The sequence below is a fragment of the Bombus bifarius genome, unplaced genomic scaffold (assembly GCF_011952205.1).
Source record: "Bombus bifarius isolate JDL3187 unplaced genomic scaffold, Bbif_JDL3187 scf7180000007996, whole genome shotgun sequence".
NCBI lineage: Eukaryota > Metazoa > Arthropoda > Insecta > Hymenoptera > Apidae > Bombus > Bombus bifarius.
Window position 1 is genome coordinate 2,393,633 of NW_022884376.1, and position 24,318 is coordinate 2,417,950.

General features: G+C 47.2%; 1 protein-coding gene across 5 annotated transcripts in view; it reads left to right on the forward strand.

Moving 5' to 3' along the window:
- LOC117206131 (protein gustavus) overlaps positions 1–24,318 on the forward strand; it is a 152,598-nt gene that overhangs the window by 124,567 nt on the left and 3,713 nt on the right. For all 5 annotated transcript variants that reach the window (XM_033445180.1, XM_033445176.1, XM_033445178.1 and 2 more), the window contains exon 2: positions 21,452–21,915. In XM_033445180.1, the coding sequence (XP_033301071.1) occupies positions 21,452–21,915 (464 nt within the window). The remainder of the gene's footprint in view (positions 1–21,451; positions 21,916–24,318) is intronic.

The following is a 24,318-nucleotide window of genomic DNA, read 5'->3' on the forward strand; positions in this document are numbered from 1 at the left end:
CATCGAAATCCATTATGCAATTTCAGTATTCGTTCGGAGAACTCTGTCGAAGAGGACGTCGCAGGAACGGAAACGCTGCTCGGACGCGAGAGACAAAAGATTTCGCAAAACGCAAACACATTTGTTGAGCCGCAGTAAAGTGGAGAACCCTGTTACCGCTGGCTCGGCCTTGAACGAAGCTAATTATTTACCAAAGACCGTGGTGCGTACGCATTTGCTCGTCGAGCAAACCAACCGAATCGAACAAAATATCGAACTTAGTTGTGTCGCAATCGTCGTCATCGTCGAGTGGTCGCGTCGAAGGGGAACAAGGGAACGTTTTAGAGAAAGGGAGTCGTCTTACGAATTATTGAAGGCGCCTCACGAATTACTCTACGTACAAACCCACGCGAGATAGAACGTCCGCGCAACGCCTGCCGCGTTATTAGTGACGTAATAGCTGACACAATATCCTACATCGTAGAAGAGAGAGCGAGAGAGTGACAGAGGAGAGGAAAGGGAACGTTCTTTATGCTCTCAGCCAGTCGCCGGTTAATTAAAGTCAGCCCCTCGTCCTCGGGGCTGCGTTAATTGCCCACCACTCGGAGGACCGAGGCGTCTACCGACGAGAGGCTAATTTAATTAACGTCCTGGCATCCGCAACCATGCTTTTTGGGCTTTTCCCAAGGATTTCCCGACCACGGAGAACGCTTTGATACCTCCTAACATGCGCACCTTGACGTTCAACTCGCTCGACAAATAGACAAAATTTTCACCTAACGTTCGCTCGCCGGATGATATTTTCCGTCGAACGTGTTGCAACTGTACGAACACGCTGAACGTTTGAGAAACCTGAAACGTTTAGCGCTTTCGCGGCTCACCGCGAATCGCTGAACGATCCGCGCGCTACCTCTCGAGGACACTCGAGAAGCATTTTCGCCGCGGTGTTTGGCTCGTTTGCGAGACGCGCGAAAGACGCGGCCGGCACGAGCGTTATCTTGCAAGCTTTTACGGCCAATGAGGGACCTCGAAACGCATTCCTAACGAGCTCTAATTGGAAGCTTGGACCCTCGACGTCCGTCGTTTAGAGGCTCGAGAACGAGCCTCTACAACCAGCCACCAGACGCCTTTCTTCCTTTTTTTATTTCTCTCTCTCTCTCTCTCTCTCTTTCGCTCTCTCGCGCTCGCTTCTCACTTCTCTCTTTCTCACTTTCAATTCGTTCCTCTAAGGCCAGAAAGAAGCGATGACGATGATGCGCGTCTGCGTTCCACCAAGACTTTCCTCCCCGAACGAGCTTTACGCAACGTTTGTCTTGGCACGTTCCCACTTTCGAGGCCGCGAAATTTATCGATCCATTGGCGCCGAAACGGTCTTCCGGTCCGAAACAAATGGCGGCAATTGCCGACGAATTTAAATACAATCGTGACGCCGTTGAACGAGCCGCGCGTAGCAAGCGATAAATCGACACGCTCGGCTCGCGCGGTTCGTTTTGCTCGCCTCTAGACCGATTTCAGATCGGTCGTCCCTCGCCGCCGGCTTCTTCGTCTTCTCTCGGTGACCCAGTGCGCACCAGATGCCTGATAAAATCCGAGTATCTGCGTCGTAGCCGACTCGAAACGGGAATATCGACGCCGCTCCTTTGAATAACCGCTCCTCACCGTGCAAGTTCGCGATGCCCGCAGAGGAAGTCGATTAATGCGCGATACGGCTCCCTGCTTGGCTCCGTGTTTGCTTGGCTCCTGACTTGCAACTATGTTTGAGATCTGTAACTCGATTTCAGTCTCTTTCTTTATACAGCGACTCATCGTTCTCTTATTTGTTACACCTTTTTGCTTTTAACTGCACGTAACGTTCAATATGCAGGGAACGAGGTTAATCCAATCACAGTAGGATTCCGTTCGTATGAATTTCATTCGTTTGAACGAAATTATAGTCTGCGCCCGACTAAATGAGCCCACCTGAATCTATTGTACCGTGCGTACTCTTATTGTACGAGCGGAAAATTATAGGCAGTGGGGAAAATCAATGAGGTGCTGTTATACGAACTCCAATTATATAAACTATTTGTTCTCCGGCAGTTTCGATGATTAAATCATAAGTGAATATTTCATTGGAAATAAATCACACAGTGCGTGAGATTTATAACTGAATATTTAATTAGGAATAAAGAAAGTTTCGTTTCTCTCAGCGATAGAGAAGATATAGAGAAAATCATCAACGTGTGTCGTACACTAGCAAAGATAATAGGAAGATATAAAAGAACCGTTCGTTATCTGTATATCTACGGAGAAAAGAGGAAACCCGCTAGCGTCGTTAGAGAATAATATCCGTAGTCGATGCTGAGATATAAATATAAGATACACAGGTTATTCGAATTCATACGTACACATGATTTTCAGCTGACCAAAAGCGAGAAAAACGAGGAGGAGAGCGCGTGGTTAAAAAATTCAGCACGCGTACGCGGTCGCGCGAAGGAAGAGAGTGAAAAGGGCAGTGGGGGAGCGGCAGCTCGCCGAGGGAGAGGCTTTTTCGTAAGCGACGATAAATATATTTCCAAACGTATACGAAACGGCCTGGAACGGCGGCGTGCCGCTGCTACCAGTGCTGGCGACTGACCCATTTGTGAAACTCGCGCGACTCGCGTTGCCACACACCTTCTGCCGTGCGCGCGCTCGATTATTACAACACTTTTACGAATTACACGGGCCCGTCGAGCCCGTACCGCGGCACGACAGGGCCGTATTATTTTTCTTACTTTTGTAAATCGCTCGAATTGAAAAAAATCTAACGTCCAATCGCGAAACAATTGCTAATTTCAAATATAGACATCGCGTGCGGAAGATTCGTTACGTTAAGATTCGCGTAGACAATTGCGGATAACAATTGCACAGAAACAATTACCGTGGCCACCTCCGAGAAAACACCTTCGTTTACGTTATCTTCGAATCTTCTCATACTTCGTTTCTACATCTCTTTATCTGCATACTGATTTACTCGTAACCTCGTAACAGTACCTATACGATTGTGTTGCATTAGAACCGCGGTTCTTGCGTTTCTAACAATGCCTGTTCTCCCCGTGTCCCAGGATTCTTCCATTATTTTTATTTCCTCCCTGTTTCCCGTTCCACGAAACGATTTTAATTAGGTTTCCATCGTATCTTTGGTACTGCCGTCTCTCCCGAGAATTAATATGTCTACCACGGCAATTAAGGGCACGATCGCGTAGAAGGAGAACGATTTCGATGTAATTCCTGTCTTATTTTCCTTCCTTTTCTTTATTACGATCGACAGGAGAAGCGTATAGCGGAGAGCAGTTCCTGAAAATGGTTCGCGTGATAACGCCTTGAAACGAAGCTGTTGCGCTCCGACTGGCGACCGACTACAAAGGCCTTTGTACGATTTCGTGGCGAGAGCTACGTAGTAGAAGCCGGTATCGGTCAGAGCCCTCGGTGTAAGCGGCTTTATCGAGCACACGCGATACACGGCCCGATAAAACGCGTATCGACTCGTGTAATTTGCCGCCTGCATTTTTCCTTGGCGAGGCCAGCTCCGTTGCGAGCGAAACGGCTCTCCTCTTTCAGCCGACTGAATTTTTCACTCGCCAGAGACAACTTTGACTTTCTATCTCCGATGCAGAAAGACCAAGCGGTACCAAGGTGGCTGGCTGATTGGTAGAGAGCGGCCCTGCGCGTTGACCCGGTCGATGTTTTTGGAAAGATTCGTAACGGAGAAAGGGCACGTGCCTTTCGATGTTGGGGACATGTACACCGAAGAATTTCGAAAAGCTGACCCCGATGTTTCGGCTAAAAGCGAATCTAGTAAAAAGATTCGGAATGCGTTCAACGTTGTTTGCTCGAAAAGTCATACAAACTTGATGTGCTCCGGTTTGATTCCGATCGATATCGTCGAAGTTCCTTGCGAGAAAAATGCTTCAAACTCGACGCGAACCAATCCAACTTCTGTTTCGCTCGAACCAATATCGTTGAATTAATTTAGCTCGTAATTCAGATAAAATGACAATAACCGTTGTCGGTGTCTGTTTAATCTACGATACTTGTTTCATGGATTTCTAAACAATTTTATCTACGTGATAAAGCGATGACGTCGCGCCAGGTGCGGATTAAACGGTAGAAAAATGCGAGTAGCTACAATTTTGATCATAAATTCTACGACGTATTTCGAGCGATCCGAGTTTCCGTTCGAACGAAACGAGAATAACCTACGAAAGACCTCGATTTCCGAACTGATCCGATTGTGCTCTGGACATTAAATCCGGCAGCGTTCTTAAATTCGTTCTCGTATCCCGGCAAGCGATGGAAAAATAAACGGAGGAAGTCTGGGAGGCGAACGTCGATAGCCACGTCCGCGCGTATTGCGCAAGCGGATCGTTCGCTTGGCAAATTGACATTTTCCGTGCGAACAGCGCCGGAACGCGGACTTTTGTGTACACGAGAGCAGAAGAGGAGGTACATATGCGGCGAGCGGCGTGTATACACGCAGGAACGTAGCTCGCGCGAAGGTCGTGGGATTGGAAGCTCGTCTCTTTGTAAAAGGCAAAGACGCACGGATTTCCAGAAAGGAGAGCCTTTGAGACGAGCCGCGACGTGGGCAGAGAGATCTCTGCTGCTGGTCAGATCCACGGAGAAAGAAGAGATTTCGCCAGTGAAAGACGCGCGAGAAGGAGAAGAATCGAAGAGACTTGTAACCTACGTGCGAACGGGAAAGGGAGATGGTAGACGTGTGTGTTGGCTTCAGAACTTATCAGGAACGCGTTTCGTCACTGATCCACCTTTTTCTTTTCTCCTGCGCGTGCTTGGGAAACGTTGTTCAGCTTGGACGGCAGTGAACGCTGATCCGAGAGAAGACGGTCTTCCGATGAAAAGGGTCGTGCGACGACGCGAAAGAAAAGAATTCCATTTTCTGAGACGCCTTTTGCGATCGACGAGGGGAGGAGGCAGAGTGCTCTTCGGTTCGTCGTATCTTCTTCTTTATCGTTTTATATGTTTTATCTATTTGGTTAATATCTTGGAAAAACTGTAAAAAAAAAATCGTCTAAAGATTACGTTAAAGGAATCGCGGTGAGCGTAACGCGATTCGTTCGACGAGAGTATAAATTTCGTACGCGGCTGAGAACCGTCGAGGGATTAATTGGTTCCCACATTCCGGGTACACGGGCGAAACTTGTTAATCAGGCTGAAATATTCGAACGGCTGGTCGGTGCATTAGAAAATGTTTCGATCACAAAGAGAGCCAGACCCCTTTGTTACCGGTGGAAGGTTGAAGCCGTGGCTGTGCACGGGCCATTTCGTCGTCTCTGTCTACGTCCCTCTCGCCGTTGCCTTTTATGATTCGTTTTTATTTATCGTCGAACCCGAAAGTCTGGTTCACAATGGTCCCGTACGCGGTATGCGGGCTGGCAGTCGTTGTTTATCCCGCCTTCTTCGTCCCTCTCCAACCTCGTCCCTGTGGTTTTTTTTTCTTCTCTTTTTACCACGAAGAAACGGGACGACCGTCTCGAAACGAGAAACGGACGCGAGCAGAGATGAAAAATCGACGCGGAGGGGCCCCCTCGTTGTGAAATCGTTTTTCTGGCTCACTGTTACGAGAGCAGGACGATGCCTATCTTTTAACGAATTTGCATCCAGCGACCTTTCCGCTTCGCCTCGCTCCGTTACCGATCTCTCCGACTAGATCGCGATCGATGGGTCGCGTCGTGAGCCGATATTCGTAATTTGCCAGTCGACTAACGCTCTGCTTTCCCTTTCCACGCTGTGCAAAGGTTGGTCCCGAGAGACCAGGCGATTTTCTGTTTCGCCATCCTCGCAAAAAGCCTATTCGCGCAACGTCTATTTAAACGAGACCGCGAATCGTCGTCGGATGCAACTTGAAATTACGGCAGAAGACGATCCGCCTGGGCACGTAACGCGGAGCGTGTTTAGCTGGTTGGACGATAACTGGTTAATTCGATGGCAAACAGCCTGTTTCTAGTCGTTTCAGCGTTTCTTCGCTCTTTCTCTACCTCCCTCCCGAGGATCCTTGGCTCGAACCCGCTCCAGCGTGTTTTTCGTAACGCATCGCGCAACGCTTCGATCGACAGGTTTCCTTTTTGAATTCTCGGTCGAAGGCTTCTCTTTCACCGAGGCCCTCCGCGGACGCTTTCGCAAAAGCTTGGAGCGGCGCGGTTTCGCAAATTTCAGTCACATATTCGCGGTCCTCGGCTCCTTTACAATTAGTGAAAGGAGAACTCGCGCGTGGTTTCGACACGTTGTCGACAAAATGCTCGAACGATCGGGCATCTGAATTCGTTTCGATCGCCGCTCTCCACTTTTGCCTGCTGAAATTTCATATCGAATCGCGGTAATTCGATTCTCGATAGATTCGTTCGATTCGATCTCGCTTCTCGCGATTTGTTCGCATATTTGCATTTTGTGCTACGACAACAAAGCTATCGGTTTAGATGAGTCGTCTGATCGTCGTAGAAGTTGTAAATTAGTCGCGACCAATCGTTGAAAATTATCTTCCTATATCGTGGTCAGGCTAGTTCGTAAGTACACCGCGCTCGCGAAACAATAAGATTCGAAAGGGAAACTAGAAAACGAGGACACCGCGATCTCGTAATTTTCATCCTCCTCTCCACGGACGAAAGATCATACTACCATAAGAAGCTCGATGGCGGCAGGTCGCGTTTATTGCAATCGATGATCGTCTTGACTCACTCCTAGGGAATGCTAGTGACGTCGAAAGCCGTTTCGCAGGAGAGACGTATTTAAATCATATGACCGAAAAATTAACGGTATCTTACGTCATATATATTCCGCCAAATCGATGAATATCAACGACGTTAATCAGTCGGAGAAGAACTGGTCGTTTCTTCGAAGACGGCGAATCCTGTTGCAACTTCAGAGAACTTGTAAAGTATCGTCGAATCGACTTGGTAAATTGAAAACAATCCAGAAGACTGGCACGAGGAACGAACGAAGAGTAGAGAATAACTTCAGAATAACTGGCTTATGCAGGCTCGTGTCTCGTTGACCGTCAGACTGTGCAAAGAAGAAGGAGAATAAGGCTCGTTTGGTCCGTTGAGGCTGTGGCAGAAGGGTCCAGATATGCTGCAGGTTCCAGACAAAGAGGACAAAGGCCCAGATCTGGCCGCGCCTGTGGTGGCCGCCTCGAAAGAATTTCACCACATAGAGAGCGGTGTAGAGAGAGGAGAAAACACGTAGAACGCGGCGTTCGTGTTCGTGATAAAGCCGCGAGGCTCCTCGCTGTATGCGTCTCTCGTATACGTGTGCCTCGTCCATGGAATACTTTCACTGGTTTCACGGCCAACAGACACGTTTACACGATGCTAATAATACGCCCGACGCAGCCGTTGGTACCACTTACTCTCCTCGATGGTGTTTCGCGAATCACGATTCTGCACGCGGTTCTTTCCACCAAGTACGTAAGTACGTTTGGTCCTCGGATGCGAGCTTGGAGGAGTTCGATCGGTCGATGAACCTCGTCGAGAACCGATCGATCTTAATTTCTCGATCTTGACCTCGATTGGTCGAGTTCGAAGCTTCGCCGTGTGATTCGAACACGTTCTCGTGGTATTCGACGGGCAAATTGGCACGCCTCCTCGCAACTCCAACCTTTTGTTAACGCGTCAATCGTTTCTTCGCTCTATCTTTGGTTACACGAGAGTTCTTAATTTGGAAATCGACTACGAGGAATCGGAAGAGACATTCGAGAGGCGTCTGCCAAAGGTTCGATAAGAAAAGTACAAGCGTTAACCCCTGTCTCCATGTGCAACGTGGCATAATTGGCACATACAACCAGGAAGAGGAGGGTGCTTGCTATTGTTGTCCTGGTAGCAGGATGTATCGACGACACGTCGCCGCTGCACATCCGCCGGAAGAAGCTTCTCTCTGTCTTCGACGAGGTTGCATTCAGCAACGAACGACCGCTATATCGATACCCCTGATCCCGTTCTCTTTATTCCGTCTTTTTTCCCTTCTGTTCTTTTTTTTTTTTTGTTTCACAGTGTCGTCGAATTTCTCTTCGGGGAAACTCGACGATACTTCGGAGCGGGTTTTAACGGATCGTCAACAGTAAGAGATTCGTTAAAGCCAGAGTAAACGAAGATTAAAACGTTTGACGAGCGGCATCTTTCTCGGCAAGTTTCGTAACTTGGATTCCACCTACGCTCTTCCTCTGCTTTCCAACGGTCAGAGTTGCGAAACTATCTTCAAACAAATTTCTCCACGTCACAGCAGGACGATGTTTGGTGGCTTAGAATTATCTCGTTTCTAAGAACATCTGTTCCGCGTTAACGTTCTGTTGACCGCACGATTATCACGGTCATTCAAAGAAAGATCGTCTTTGTTCAGCCGGAGCCAGGTAAAGTCAAGATATCTCAAGGCCTTCCAAAAATTCCAACCGACACGATCGACATGCTAAAAGCTCGGCATTCACGTTTCACGCGTTATCGCTCCACACAGCCTAGTCACGTATAAACCAGCCGATTGGATAGAAATAGAAGCAACAGAGGAAATCGACGAGTTGCCGATATGTTTTTACGCATATAATTGCCACAAACGCGTTTCCGGTGATTGCCATTTTTTTTGTCGCGTCATAAATTCTTCGTTCGTAACTTCCGGTTGCATTCCGAGAATCTAACTTCCCCTTCTAACGCGAATCTTCTCCGAGATTTTCAGTCATTCTCTCTAATTTCTAGATCCTTTCGTCGAGATATTTAGCCGAAGGAAAATTCAATTCTAAGCTTCTTAATTTTTCAATTCACCGAGTGTCGCACAGTACCTACTGACGCGTATGTCGTATTTTTGAGTCACGCGTTACGTTCTCGCCGTATAGAGCATGTTTTTGTTTCACCGAATATTCATCGTTGTCGCAGAGACAATCGTACCGATAAAAAATTCATATTTCATACGCAGCCATTCAAAATGAAGGAGGTCCGGACAAAACTTGTTTTAATTTTCACAACACACGTAGAACGAGGAAGGAAAAATGCCGTGTCTCGGTCACGGTTGAACAAGGACGAAGGTGCTAACGAGCTTTTGGCTATCACGGACACGTGCTGCTAGTTTCTGCTCGTTAAATTAGGTAACAATCGGTGGAGGAACGCGCGTTCCACCTCCTCCTCGTCCTGCTTGGTCGTCGCGCGGTTACCTTCGCGGCCACCTTCTTGGCTACCTTACCACCTCCTCTATCCATCCGCTCGTTCCTCTCCCTACCTCGATGGCTCTCCTCTCTGGTGCGTTCTCCGCTCGCTTCGTAGTGGGGTGGTAAGGATGTGTGTGGAAGCCAAGGCACACGGTGGGGTCGGGTACCAGACAAGGTCACGGCTACCAACAGCTAGTTTCTTCTCCGTCTCACCATCGCTTCTCATTCTCTTTCTGCCTGTCCCCCGTCTCTTTCCCCTTCGAGGCAAGCAGCCATCTTGGGGAATGTGTAACGTCATCGAATGCACCGAGAATAACAATAAATTATCTCTTGGTCGCCTCTCACCTTCCACCTCCATAGACTTGCCCTCTGTTTCCTTCGTTTCGTCGCACTCTTCCTCGCTCTTTCCGCGATAGCTGCGTTTCAAAGGTAGCATGTGCCAGCTATATTCTACCTTTGCAGATTCCTTCCAGTCTTTTTAACGCATGTTTGCACGTTCGTTAAAGGCTCCGCGTACTGGAATATCTTAATCCTCGGTTAATTGCGATGGTCGACAGTTTCCTGATAATCCAGGCGGAATTTCTTGCTTAATAAACCGTTGTTGGTTCGTTAAACGAGGAGTATCCGATGTTTCAATGAGAATCGTGGTGGGCTAGGTTCTCTGGGAATCGTCGAAGATTCGTTGGTCTATCTGGCACTCTCGCAACAGATCTCTCCCTTATTTCCATTCCTCGTCGATAGGGGACACGATACAGCCCGCGATAATCTCATCGAAAAACAAATTCCAAAGGGACACGCCCGTGGGAAGAGATATACGTCGGTAGACGTCGGAGAACGGTGAGAAGAGAAGGTCCTTCTCCCCTCTTATCCACGATCTCTCGATGCCCGATCTTGTTCGCATGAATTCAAGAACAGCACCCCTGAGTCCATACCGACGTACCGTCCATAACATAAAAGATTGTACCTTTCGACTTTCAAATACAAATTCAAATCTAAATCGATAATCAAGACCGATCGATCGGTCTGAGGTAGTACAATTCCGAAGAAAGATAGGAATTCCCAATAACGATATGGAGTTCTCGTTTTAACGATCACCCTGATCTCGGCCAAGCATCTCGACGTGGTTATCGCGCGCATAACGTGGTGGGGGTGGCAGAGGCACCTTAATCCAAGAAGGTAGAGACAGAGAGAGAGAGAGAGAGAGACAGAGAGAGAGAGAAAGAAAACAATGGTGATTGTCTCGAAACGTTTACAGCCTAATTATGTGAACACGGGGCCCGGCCATGGTGGAGTAACAATGCTATAACTCGTAACAATGTACGATTGTTCATTGTCTGCCCGTGCCCCTTCGCTTTTCTTCGCGTGTGCGCGAGCAGTCTGCTAACCCCGTCGTGCTAACGTCGCGACTACCTTCAGCCCTTCTTCCTTAAATCTCGTATCCTATTCGTAAGCGAATCTCGGCTGAAAATCCTTATTCAGCGAGATTATTTCAGGCCACGATCGATAGATACCGATTACGTAGAGAAATTACCGAGGCTGGAACTACGTTGGAGAGTCCCGTGACTCATTTCTGCCAGCCACGTTTGACTCACGTTTTCCACTTACTCACCGATCGAGTCCAGGGTGGAAACAGTTGCGGTGGATCCAAAAATTGCCGGTCTAAATTCGAAACGGTGGCGTACAGTGGCTGACCCACGGATGTACGCGACCTCGAACCTTTCATAGGTTGCTCGTGACTCGTTCCACGAGTTCCTCTCCTTCTCTGGAGGCTGCTGCCGCTCTACCAACATCCGGCCTGTCTTGCAAGGCCACGCAAGATCACAGAAATCGGGTCGTTGAACCGGGCCGATGCTTGTTGCTCCACGATCAAACGACCAGGCGCCAAACGAAGATAAACGCGAACGCTTGCCTTCGATAGGTTGCGGTTGCTTCTCGATAAGCCGTGATAACACGCCGCCCGGTTCGTTGGTCTTGAAAAGCGAGAGCCTTTCACCTCGCTCGCTTTCTTCCTATTTCTCCTGCGGCGTTCGAAGAAGAATCTAGCGAGATAACGTTTCGAGGTTTGCTTTCAAGAGAAATACAAAGGTAGAATGATGCAGATGCGAGGCGGTTGAGTAAGAGGCAAAATGCTTCTCGAAACGATTGGGAAAGAAACGACTGGGAACGCGAGCATAAGAAAACGCGAGCTTCGAAATTGATATAAATTACAGTTATATAAATTGATTTCATAAAGCGAGATATATGAATTGAAATTTATGGATCCTTCAATTTACGTAATCAGTTTGAATAAATTAGGCACTTCTTGGTAGTGAACCGTGTTTCTCAGCCAAGAGAACTGTTTTGTAATGCGCAGCCTTTATAGGATCATCGACGCAAACGATCGTCCGAACGAGAAACACGAGTGTATCAAACAATTTTCGTTGTAAAATTTCCTTTGTCGATAAATTTTTACCACTACGACGACTTTACAGTAGAAAATTTCTATACCGTATAACTCTTTTACCATTTTCTACTTATAATATTGCCTTTGCCATCCCTAGAATTCTATTCGAGCAACTATAATAGAATAGGCCGCTTGTGTATCTGCCTGTATCAGGCTCTGAAGGGTTAATTTTCCATAGAACACAAGGAGGTACTACGTAACACGAGCAATTTATTCAATTTCTTTTCCTACTTCCGCAATGGCGCCCTCCCTCTTCCATTCTCTGTTTCACGTGTTCAACAAGAAGCGTGTATCGCTCCACCAACCACTAGTCACTAGACGATTAGCTCTCGCGTCGCGTGATCCCGCCTCGTTACGGGCTCGTCTGGCCGTCACAGTTGTCGGCAAAAAGAACGTTGCCTAAGCAAAGGATAGTTTCTTACCGTGAACTTTGCCTTCCGTTCCACCGGGGAAACCGGTCGCGTTTCCAACGAATGGCCCCGTTCGTCGTCTATTGGGTTCTCGTTTTCGAGCGTTCTCGGTACCTGGGTCACGAGCAGTATGGTAATTCTGTTTCTCGGTATTTTATCGAATAAGAAAATTGCTTGGCTGTTGGCAAGAAATAGCTCGTAGAGGAAACGCGCGTAAACAGTTTTTGCAGATAGATATATTTAGAAATAATAACACTTTTTCGTTCTACCTATCAAGTATTAGCTTGGTTACGACCATGCGACTCGTGTGTTTAAAGAAACTCATTGAAAGAACGGTTTTTCTTACGCAACGACGAATCACGTTCCTGGTAAATATGTTAACAAGCGAACGTGGAAAACTGATTTGTCATTGACACTACTGAAAGAGATTTAATCTTCTTTACGTCGTCTTCTCTCGCTCGTGCAACTCTACAGAATCTTCGGAGACGCGTCGTGTTAAATTAACTCGTTGAAGTATTTTCGTGGAATACTCGGCTGTAGAATTTTCCTCGTAAAATCGTGCGCCAGAGATTGGATACGCGTTGCCACCAGCGATTTCTCGATTCGTCTTCGAACTTAATTTCCAGTCGGTCGATGAAAAAGTCATCTGGAACGAGAAAAGCTTCGCGCGAATATCCTCCGCCAAGGATACCTTCTTCGCGAACCAGTCCCTCGGTGAAAAAGCGTGCGCGCTCGTCGTCGGCAGCTCGCGAGAAAATCCGCGAGCGGAGAAACGAACCGAGCTCTTCGTCTGCCTTTCGTTTTTCCTTCGACGACGTGGCGCAGTCCTTGAGGAAATCTCGCCCCTATTCTCAGTCTCGTCGTTCCGAGCACCTGTTCGTCGTCGAACGAAGACAACGCCTCTATCGATAACTAAAAATTAAACTTACTCGTTTTATTTCTTTAATTGACGTTGCGACGATCTGTAACGATGAAAGTGTTAACTGTTAGCATACAATTGCTTGTCTATTTAAGCGTGTCTTTGATCGTTTCTTATTTCAATTTTTTTTTTTTTTTTTTGTTTTTTAAATGCCTTAAATTATTGGATCTATCTACAAACGTAACAAGCAGCATATTTTTCTTAATTTTTAATCGCTCTTTACCAGTTTCTAACTGCTTTTATACTAATTTCTCATTGCTAAGATATTTTTATAAATTTGTCGGAAATATGAAAGAATTGATTATTTGCTTTCCATTTAGATCGTACAGTAAAGATTTTTTCAACGAGTTAAACTCGGAAGTAGCTTAATAGAGCGACTTAATGTCTTTCACGCGTGAACCAGGTGTTCCGCGAGATTTAGCATACTTCCAATACAAATTTTATTCGGTTGGCAACTAAGGAAATGCGGCTCATACGGGCTGGCTACTAAGTGAGTGTGGCTCACGTGGGCTGGGGAACTGAGGAGACGTCGATTTTGTCGATACCAACTAACAACAAAAGCCGCATTCCTTAGTTGCCAACCCAATCGATAAATGTATATAAAATACATAAAGACGTACGAAGATACGTAAAAATTCGTAATACGTCGAGTATAGTCGCCGAGTATTTGCTAAACGAGAGGAATATCTGTTTAGAAACCAATTTATCATCGATTGGGCAAAGTTCAGGAAAATACGAATCTTTTGGGCTGGCAACTAAGTAAATACGGCTCATATGAGCTGGCAAGAGATACTACGGCCTCGTTCACTCGATGATTCCCTAAAGAGATTGCGCCGCATTTGCATGCGATTGAATAAGCGGCGAAAGAAAAACGCACGACTGGTTGTCTCGCTGTTTTCATACGTAGAATTCCATGCTGGTTGTTAGCAACAACTGTCCACTCGTTATTACAATGTTCCACTTGCAGACATTTCCTAATACTTATATACATAAAAAAATTGCTTCGATCGGTCGTTTCGATCAACCAACTGGCTGGTACATTCAGATAGAGTCTCGATTGCACCTGTACCTCCTTCCTGTTGCCATCGTTTGTCGTGCAGCGAGACTCGTTTATCCGTAACACGATCCGCGAGTCCTGCACGTGCAACATGTAAATGCGATGACTTCTCTTTTTATCCGTCCCCGAAGGATAATGAGCAAACGTGTCGGGATATTTCTTTTCTTAAAAATTCTAGCGACAAGTTGCCATACCTGTTCTACGATACGATTATATGTTCCGAACAGGAAAACTCACGTAGGAGAAATCTGCGAATAATAGCTCTTTGAGTATACCTCTGAAACGTTTTAGGTAGAAAAGTCAAGCGAATCTGCAAATATAGCTTCTAAGTGGAAAAAGGAAATTCTCGAAGGTGGAGAAACGCGATCGTCTTCGCGACAGGGCTTAAAAATATCTTTCAACGATCGCGTCTGATCGTCTCTGCACGTGCGCTCGATGCGTGTGCAGCGTAAGCGAGAAGTTGACCCGCGTAACCCATCCTTAAATGCATTTGCAACGCGTGGCGACACCGCTGATGATCTCACTTTCGCGAGCGCGAACAGTCGCGCCGATTTAAGCGTCGAAAAGCGAGAGTGCACTAGGCGCCGATTCTCTGAGTCAGTCGAGAAGAAAGAAAGTCTGGAGTGTCCGTAAGTGCCTAAAAACGAAGTCTTAAACGGAGAAACGACTCTCGAAAAGAGTCGACGACTCTCCGCAGCCAGATTTCGTCTTCGCGTTTCGTGGAAGCCGATCGAACAAAAAGCCTACGCTGCTGGTTCCTTTCGAGGGAATGCTGTCGAGAAGTCGTTTCTCTCTTGATGGATCGGCGTTGTGAAAACGTACGAGGCACTCGCGATGCCGAGACAAAAGAGGTGGCGGGGTAATTGAAACGAGCCAAAAAAAAAGAAAGCGCCACGAGGACTCGGGGCCCCCGGGTGCGACTCGAAGAGCAAGGGAATGATCTCGACGAGCCGCCTCGTTCGAAAGAATCAGGCGCGAGAGCAGCTGAGAGCCGCTAACGGCCGCCCTGATATTTGACTTCGATCAAGACGCGAAGATCGGTCCATTGTCTTGGAACTCGCTGTCGGGGCGTGGCACTCGCGAATGAATCGAAATCGAACGATCTATGGTGGAGCATCCGTTGCAACCAGAGAAACCAGATCGACGTGGCTCAATTTCCTGCTGAGAGTAGATTCGTTTTCGAGTAATCTTGGGCATATATTTGCTTCGGCTATCGTGGGAAATCGGTGAGAAGTTAAGTAGACTTGTTCGGAACTAGTCGGTCGGACGGCGTGTCCGATGGGAACGTCTGGTACTACTTTGACTCGGCTTGCAACGTAACTTCGATACGGAGACGACGGTAGTCCGCGCTTTACGCGTTAACTCTACTGGAACCACAATTCTCGTGATTTTAACAGTTATTACGATCTTAACAGAACGTGATGGACTATTTCAATCGGATCGCAGCGCTCTCGAGCAGATGGTAATTTCTGTTCAGTCTGCCTCTTCGATTCTCACAATCCGTGGCGAACAATAGAACAGCCAAATATATTCTCTAATTCCCTAAGTCATACTTCTCTTTGTACGTCTGACGAAGCACGCGGTTGCGTCAGCCCTTTCGTTCTGGGGGAGCCACGATGATCGCACGGCTCACGCAGATCGGAATAAAGCGATAACCGTCTCGATCTTAATGCAAAGAGTCGCGATCAAGCCGGGAGAAGGCATTGTTTCGGCGCTCCTCGGGTAGGAGGGTGTGGTTCCAGACGGGCGAAATCCTTAAAAGGTCGCGGTCCGCCGTGAAGACCAGAGAAAAAGAACGATTCGTGGTGCCCGACAAAAGAGTTCCGCGCGGAAAACGTTCGGCCAGTGGTCTTTATCTGGAAGAGAAGGGCTTTGTCGAGGCAGCTGGTGAACAGGTGTTGACCTGGCCAGCCTCTAGCCGTCAGCTGTTCCGCTTCTAAGCCAACCGACTAAGTTGCAACGCGCGTGAAACAGCCGTTATTTTGCTCGCTAGTTAACGCGAACTGTCGCGGAGAAACCGGCCGTGTCGATTCTTCCTTTTCTCATGCAAATATGCCGTTCCCGCGACACCGAACTTCGCCCGACACTCCGCTTCGTGAACCCTTTCTTTCGTTGGAATTTCTAACATACGGACGTTATGTGCATTGCGCAAGATGGTGAGATAATTTTCATTGGCGCGATCGTTATCGAGAAAACCGTAGTTGGGAGACGCGTGTTCGTAGCAGAGAATCGTTTCTACTATCATAAAGAACAGTTTTGATTCGCGCGAATGAAATAGCAACTCCGATACGGCGAAATGTCTGCATTCGAGTTCTGACCTACTATTTAGTTCGGTTAAATTCGACTCGCTAATTGCCACGTTTTAAATACACCAATTAAGAGGATTAGGAGCTTCCCTGGAGAGCACATTAGTGGATTGATCTGTCCGATAAATCCTCTTCACCTTTCTAAATGGAAGTAAATGCAATTACCAACGTTAACTAACGAAATATCGCGAGTATGATGACGCAAGAAACAGAGGACGATAAAAATGCCAACGTTACGTTCGTAAATTTTTTAATTAATATACGCGAACAAAATCTTTTGTCTTAACATTATCGCAGTGAAAGAAAGTTTCAAGTATTCGTTTAATATTTTTAGTCACCGTTTCTTTCATCTGGATCTTACGATTCAATCAGATTTAAAGAGTCGTTGAAGTACTTGTCGCATTGATAAATCCCTTAACGTGTCAACTTTTTTTCTTATTCGAATTATCTTCTTTGAAAAAAATGAAGGCGTAAAAGATCAAATGATTTTTGTATCGCCTTGCAAAGAGAGAAATGTCTGTTTATCGTTTGTCAGGAAACGAACGTTATTGAGATTGTACACGTGTCGCGAGAGCTCGCAAGGCTCTCGACACGTCGGCCGAGAATAACGACGCGTAACGCGGCGTCGTTTCACTATCATTGAGCGCAATTGACATCTTGCTGGCCGACGTTCAGTACCGGTTGGCAACCGGCTCGTCGATGGCTGGCAGTGCCGTGCGCGACTAGCCGTGTCCGTGGCTCTTCTCTCTCGTTCGTGTTTGATCGATCTGAGTCGTGCGTTTCCACGCCGATAACCGCCTTATCCACTTGCGGAAAGCTCGCTGGAAAGCTCCGTAACCCCGCGCGGTAGACGCCTTTAACCGTTCCTATTACACTTAATACTCGTCGCGTGACGCTCCCTAATGCTATAAGGAGAAATTTGTTTCTACCCCTTTTGCTTAGTCGATACAGCTGACTTATGGATCTGTGATTATAGCACGAGTTCTAAAAGAGATTTATCGCGATCGAAAGACGCAAGTATCGCAACAGAGGTTTCCGTGGTTTCGGACAAATCGATCGACAGTCACTCCGTTGATCGATCAAACGCGAGAAAAAATGACTCTACCGTAAATATAGTTCTTCGATAACTATCGGCTCGAAACGTCTTTTCGTAATTTATATATTTCGTATTTTACAGAAATTTCATGCAGGTTCACCGAATCCCACCTTTTTGTTCACCTAATCGAAGCACACTTGTCTATAGGAGCAGGTCGTAAAAACCTGTTAATCCGGTGAAAACAGGTGAAACGTGTCTCATTTCAGGCTTCGAGACGTAAAACTGAAGGGATCTGCGACGCCCGCCGGATTTTTTCCCGAGCATTTTTGTCGGTCTATTTTGCAGCTGAGGGGTGGTTTACCCTCTGTCTCTCTCTCTCTCTCTCTTTCTCTCTCTCTCTCTCTCTCTCGCACCCTCGTACTCTCGCTCTTCCCCTCTCGATGGTAGTTGTCGATGTTAGAGGGGTCCAGAGAGGCTGAGGGAGCTCGAGGGGGATGGTAGTAGATTTGGGGGTTGGACCCGTGTCGAGAGTGAGAGAGAAAGAGAGGGTGAGAGAGGTGGGGCAGAGGTGATCCCCGCGGATCAATACCGCCGTCGGTCGGCAGCCTCCAGCCTGCTCCAACGACCGATGCTCTCGTGTTTCCTCTCGAATCTCGAAATCGAATGCCATTCGGTACACTCACTCCGAGAAAATCATTCTTGAATGTACGCGACTCACCGTGCTCGATATTCTCGGCAAATCCGGAGTTCGTTTCGTCGGAGACTCGATTTTCCGCAGACTTTGGTTTCAGGGTAGAGAACGGTTTCCGTTGGAATTGAAGCAGGTGTTTAATTCTTCCATTTATTGTTCACGGGGATTTAAATCTTTTACACGACCCGCGAATCTTTGAGTTTAATTATCTACGCGATAACGGTTTGTTCGATTCGATTCGTCGACGCTCGTATTTCATATTTGTCAGACAGTTTTGCTTGAAAATTCTGGCAGACTTATTTCCTATCGATACGATTTAACGTGTCCAGATCACGGCATATTCGCAGTCTACGTCCATTATTTTTTCAAAGAAATCAATTATTCTTTAGAGAAAGGAGGTGCAGTACAGAGTTTCGTTCGTCTGTAACGATGGAAACGATTCGTATAAGTTCACACTCGGATAAGTAGATTCAATCACTTCGGACACTAAGTACAATTTCATTCAAATGTACATGTATAGATGTAATTCGTATAAACAAAATTCCGCTATGATGCGTCAAATCGTTTTTGCTAGTTTTAGTTTTCGCCTTTCGACAATGGCGAAGACCATTCATTTACGATGAATTTGCTTGAAATTAGAAAAAGAACCAGACTAAACATCAAAACAAGTACCATATCTTCTTCTGGATTTCATCTGTAAACAAAATATCTCGTTGATAGAATCTACGCGAATCAGTTCCGCGGATACGCCGGTTGCAAGCCGGTTCTCCGCCGCCTTTTCACAAGGCGCGAAAGTAGCCCGGCTCGAGCGAGCGTGACGAAGCGAACGCTTTAAGTTGGCCGATGAACGACGCTGACGCAACGTACACGCTGGCCGATTACTCGGCTACTTTCTCCTGTTCCGGACAGTCGTAATATTGTTCGCGATTAGCCGGCGTGGCTGACGGAGGCGAACGCCGTTAACGGACCCCAATGAGCTCACGTCAGCAACGACCATGACGACTCGAGGAGAACGAAGGGCGTCTCGTTCGGTTCACGGCTCCGCCGTGAAGCAAATTAAACTCGAGCTTCTTCGACCGCGTCTCCTGTTTCGCGCGGTCCTAACTACTAGTTTCTTCGACCCGTCGATGATTAATTGTCCGCGTTTCGCAATCGTTCAAAGAGGAAACGACGATCAGGTGCTCGCCTTGAACGTAACACGCGAGCAAAATTTCTTTCAAAACTGAATCGACTTTCTAGCTCTTGCAGCAGCGTGGAAACGCGCTAGTTTCGATTAATATCGAGCGTTTGAAATTCAAGGGATTTCCGAACGATCTAAAAGCGGGAGCGCGTTATAACGAGGGCATCGTTGCGATATTTGGGTAGTTGCGAAAGCCAGTCGAGTTTTTCTTCGATAGTAATATGCGGAATAACGTTTCGGACAATGGCACGGTTCTCAAGGGACCTTGAACTCCTCCACAGACTCGCAAGGATGCATCGTCTGAGAAAGAGAATTTTCGCTCCTGGAAATTAGGTGTTCGATGCAATTTCTGCACGCGTAAACTCGTTCCACAACTCCTAACGAACAACTCTGGCGTCGAGAGACGGAGCGCTGTTCGATTCGCGACGAGGCCAAGTACCGTTTAATGAAATTTGTTAGGAAATCATCGAAAACCCTGTCTGTTTACCCGATGATTATAAAATATTCGTTCGTCTGTATCTTTCGGTGGATTTCCCGCGTAGATTTCTTTCAGCGTGTGTAATAATCTCGGGAAGCAAGTCAGAGCCGGATTCAGGATGTCAGTGTCCGGTATCCGTGGCCGGAAGCGTGTCTTGGTTCACGGATACGACCAAACCAAGATCCAGACGAAATAATGGAATAGGAAAAATTGGAACGACCTCGTGGCGCTACAGCCGTGTTTTGTCTCTGTTCGTTTTCTGAATCGTGGCTCGTTCTCTCGTCGCTTGTTTCTCACGTCCTGTCACTTCGAACATGCAACTGGTTAAGAGTCGCGAGAAAAAGCACGACCATCATTGCGCCGAAAGACGCGCCGTCCGGTCTGTCGGATTGGAACTCGAGAATACGCAATGTCGACGATTCGAGATCAACTCGAAGTGAGCTTACACACCTTTCCTCTTAGAACGTTAATCTCGCGTTAATCGCAGCGGTCCAGTCGATGGTTAACCTTTAATCGAAACGATCGTTAATCCACGATAGGTCGACGCGTTTCTCCACACTGATTTAAGTGGATTTCCAGAACGAATGGAATTACAACGGCATTTAATGGAACATCGAGCCTGGCGAGACTCGCTTCTCGAAATCGCTGCCTTTCCGGCTAGCTCCGCGATGAAACGTAATTCCTCGCCAGCGTTCGTTATCAGCCAGCCACGGCCTTCCACAGACCTCGAAATTTACATCGAGCCACTCTTTTATCTTGACTCTTTGGTCAACGTAATCGCGGACGACGATTAATTCGACGAAATCGAGATATCGACGAGCAACTAGTTTTTATCGCGACAACGGCGTCGTGATTTAATTTGAGAAATGATCTTAACGCATTTGCCTTAACGCATACGTAGACACACGATTACCGTAGCAGATGGGAAAGAGATATCGGAAACGAGAAATTTGTTTAATCGACGTCCGATCGAAAGCGACGATTTTCCGCTGGTCGAAGGATCAGCGAGCTTAAAATCCTCCTCTCCGTTCGGTTCGTAAAACCCCGGTGGGCTGCGGTGACACGAAAATCCGCAAGCTGGAAGCTCCTGTAATCCATTGCTCGGTGCCGGTGTGTTGCGTGTCGCGATATTGTCCCCGTCGAACGTGCGTCGCGGAAAACGTACGAGACAAGGTACAAGCTGTGCCGGGCAGCGTTTTCTCCGTTTCGGGACGACGTCTCGTTTTCGCGGTGCGATTTATGCGCGATATCGAACAAGGCGACGAGCTACGCAACTGAACATATGCAACGAATTTATTAGGATATTATTCGACATGATCACCACGGTAATAAATATCGCGATACAACGTGCAATTTAATCGTTCTAGCGGGCTTCAATTCGATCTGTACTTGCAATATCTATCAACGAGCATACGATCTTGATAGTTTATGCGTTCTTGCGCTACACCGCGCTTTATCTTCCACAAAACGGTATACCAATCTAACACGATATAAAATCCACTCCAAATGAAACTTGATATAGCGCAACGTTGCTACAAAATCGTTCGTTAGTTCGACTGCGCGAAACTTTAACGACAAAATATGACTCCCAATAGAAAGAGAAATTCAGACCATCGCGAAAGAGCAGAAAACGAACGAGCAAGGAGAGTGATAAACACTCTAAGGATTAGTAGTCGCGTGATAGTGGTTTCCCAGTGAGAAATCAACCCCCTAGTGTGTCCCCTGAAGTCGCGTTGATGAGAGGACAATTAACTAATCAGGTTTTTCCACTGTGTTCGCGTTGCAGGTACAAAGCGAATCGTTGCGTGAGCGGGGGCGGTGGCCGCGCAAACAGTGCGACTGGCGGTACCGGAGGCGGTCTAGGTAACGGAGGCAGCGGCCGCGGGGGCGGCGGGGGCGGTAGCCCCGGTAGGGGCGGCGGCGGAGGCGGAGGAGGCGGCGGCGGAGGCGGCGGAGGAGGCGTTGGAGGAGGCGGAGGTCGCGGCGGAGGAATAGACGGTGGCGCGGTACCTGCTACGCCACCGACCATCAGCCGTTACCACCACCGCTACCATCATCATCACCATCATCATCGTAATCACGACCACGTCACCACGACCACCACGGCGGACGCCACTACCATCACTGGCGTCGCCTGGCACCTCAGGCACAAACTACCCCTTGGAAAACAGTGCCTCGAACATCGTCTTCAGCACCGGCATCACCATCGGTCCCCCTATCGGGCCGTAAACATGGGCCAAAAGATTTCAGGTTAGGAACACACCTTTCTTCGAACCACGATCGAAATATACGATCAGTAAGAACCACGATGATTTCGGGTGTCTGCGATCGTCGCGAGAGTTCTGAGTGGGTGAGAGGGATCGAGCGTGGGCGTCGAGAACCGGTTCACGCGTCGAAGGTAACTTTGGTTGGATGATACATCGAGAGATTAGGGTTAAATAACTCTTTCGTATAGCTTGTAGGTGGCTTCGTGTAGTATCGTAGTATACATAGGAGTTGAGTTTGAGCTACATTTTCGGATGCTGCATTCGTCAACCGCATAAATCGAAACATGTAAAAAGTTCGATGATCGTGTAAGAATTGTTTGTTTGTTTGTTTTTTTTTTTATTAATTTACTTTAGAATTTACCATTATTCATCTCCTCTAACTCGTGGAAGTAAGTTGTTCGTTTCTTGCAAATTGAAGATTAAATCGTGTACTTATATAACGAGATTATGAAATTACGGAAAGGCGAGTTGCATCGGTTTAATTTCCGAAAGGCTCGTTCGTTGATTAAAATAGCATATGGGGTAGAGTAATATCGTAAAGTTCAGATTATCTGGGACAAGCAGATAGTTTAGGTACCTATTATTGTTTGAAGATACGTAGTACATATGTTTAGTAGGTTTAGTAGCTTTCCAACGCAGCAGCGTTATATGATGCAATACAGCGTCGAGACCGAGTCTAAGAGGTTGATTCACCTCGTCGGACTTCGTCCAGGGTCAAGGCCTTTGACCGCTCTCGATTTTACCTACCTGCTCTCAGGTAGAAGCTCGAACAGGTCCTCGAGACCGAGATTCTATCCTCTGGCGAAGCCCGGTGTGTATAAAATACCAAGCTGAGAGGAGAGTTCAACACAGCAGCACACAGTCGTTTGATAAATTTTTAATACCGCGAAACAAAAAGTTTGCTGATTAAACTTAACTCGTTGAAAGTTAGCATTCGAACGGTTCTCCTCCTTTTTTTTTTTTTTTTTATCAAACATCCAAGCATTCTCTTTATATCCCGATCGTAAAGATGTCCAAAATGTAAATTTCAATTCGTTCGCGGGAGCTTTGCCAATAAAACCTACATTACGAAACACGAACTACGCGCTACTACGAACCACAACTCTGTAATTATCCAGCTGGTATAAATATCCTAGATAATTAGCCAATTAAATTTCCGATTCTGATTAAAAGGATGGCCGGACCGTTAAAAGAAAAATCTCACGGAGACCGTTTGTCGCCATGAATCAATTCCATAGATCGTGTAGAGCTTGCCATCGCGCGTCCCTCTGTCATGATTTACACTGGCCATTTGCTCGCTTCCGGAGATTCATTCTATGTCTCGGTGGCGCGATCGTGCAACGACCCTCTCTCGCTGCGTCCGCCCGAGCCTGGCCGCGCTTGTCTTTTCGGGAAATTTGTCGCCCTCGACCGCAGCCAATTCGCAGCTCAGCTGCACCCGTGAAATTTACGAGGCAAGTATACATGGCAGTGAGCTGTGTGACACGGCGAGGGCTACTGTTGGTATCTCGTGTAGTGGGGGGAAAAACTCAGCAGTAGCCAGGTCCAGGGTGTCTCGTTGTCTCGGGGCAACAACGAAAAAAAGACAAAAAGGAGATGTACGCGACGAACGCGCCGAACCTCGAAGAAGAGAAAGAGAGCCGAAAGGTCGTCTGGAGCCGGATACACGCAAGTTCGTGAAAGGGCCTTTCTATCAGTACCCCTCGGCTTTTTGGCCACAAGTGGAAGCAAGACGGACGTGTAGACCCTTTGAAATTCTCGCGCTCCTTTCCAGAACCCTCGTTTCAGAACCCTCGAACGCGCGCACCAGCTAGGGAACAGCTGCCAGAGCAAATAAACCAGCATCCAAGGATATCGTTCTCTCGAGGCTAGAGACCAAACGCGGGAAAGAGAGGGCGAACTTTCGAAAAACCTTGAGCGAGGTCTGCTGATCCCGCCGGACGGGGTCCCTTCATTATTTTTCTTCCAGTCTTTTTTCCCCCGTTCCTCGGCAAATCTACCCGGTGCTGGCAGCACAGGTATCTCCGGAATACCGCGCCACGAGAATCCCACGGACGCGCCCTGAATTATTAACGACCCCGTGGAAATTTAGCCCGCGTGGAATTTCAGTGACGATCTTCTTTTCGTTCGACGTATCCGGCTGATCGATGATCGTACGACATTCTGCCTCTTAACGCTTAGCTAAACGCGCGCGCCACACCGAGTTGTACGGTTGCACCGCGTTCGGACAAGCCAACTTGTCGATCGCGCATTTTTCCAAGTATCGAGGACTAATATCCACTACTTAAAAAACAAATTATATTTCTCGGTAATGATTTTATTTAACGATTTCATGTATTGTTTATGCAAAACATTAAAATAAAAGTATATATTAAAAGTATAGCAA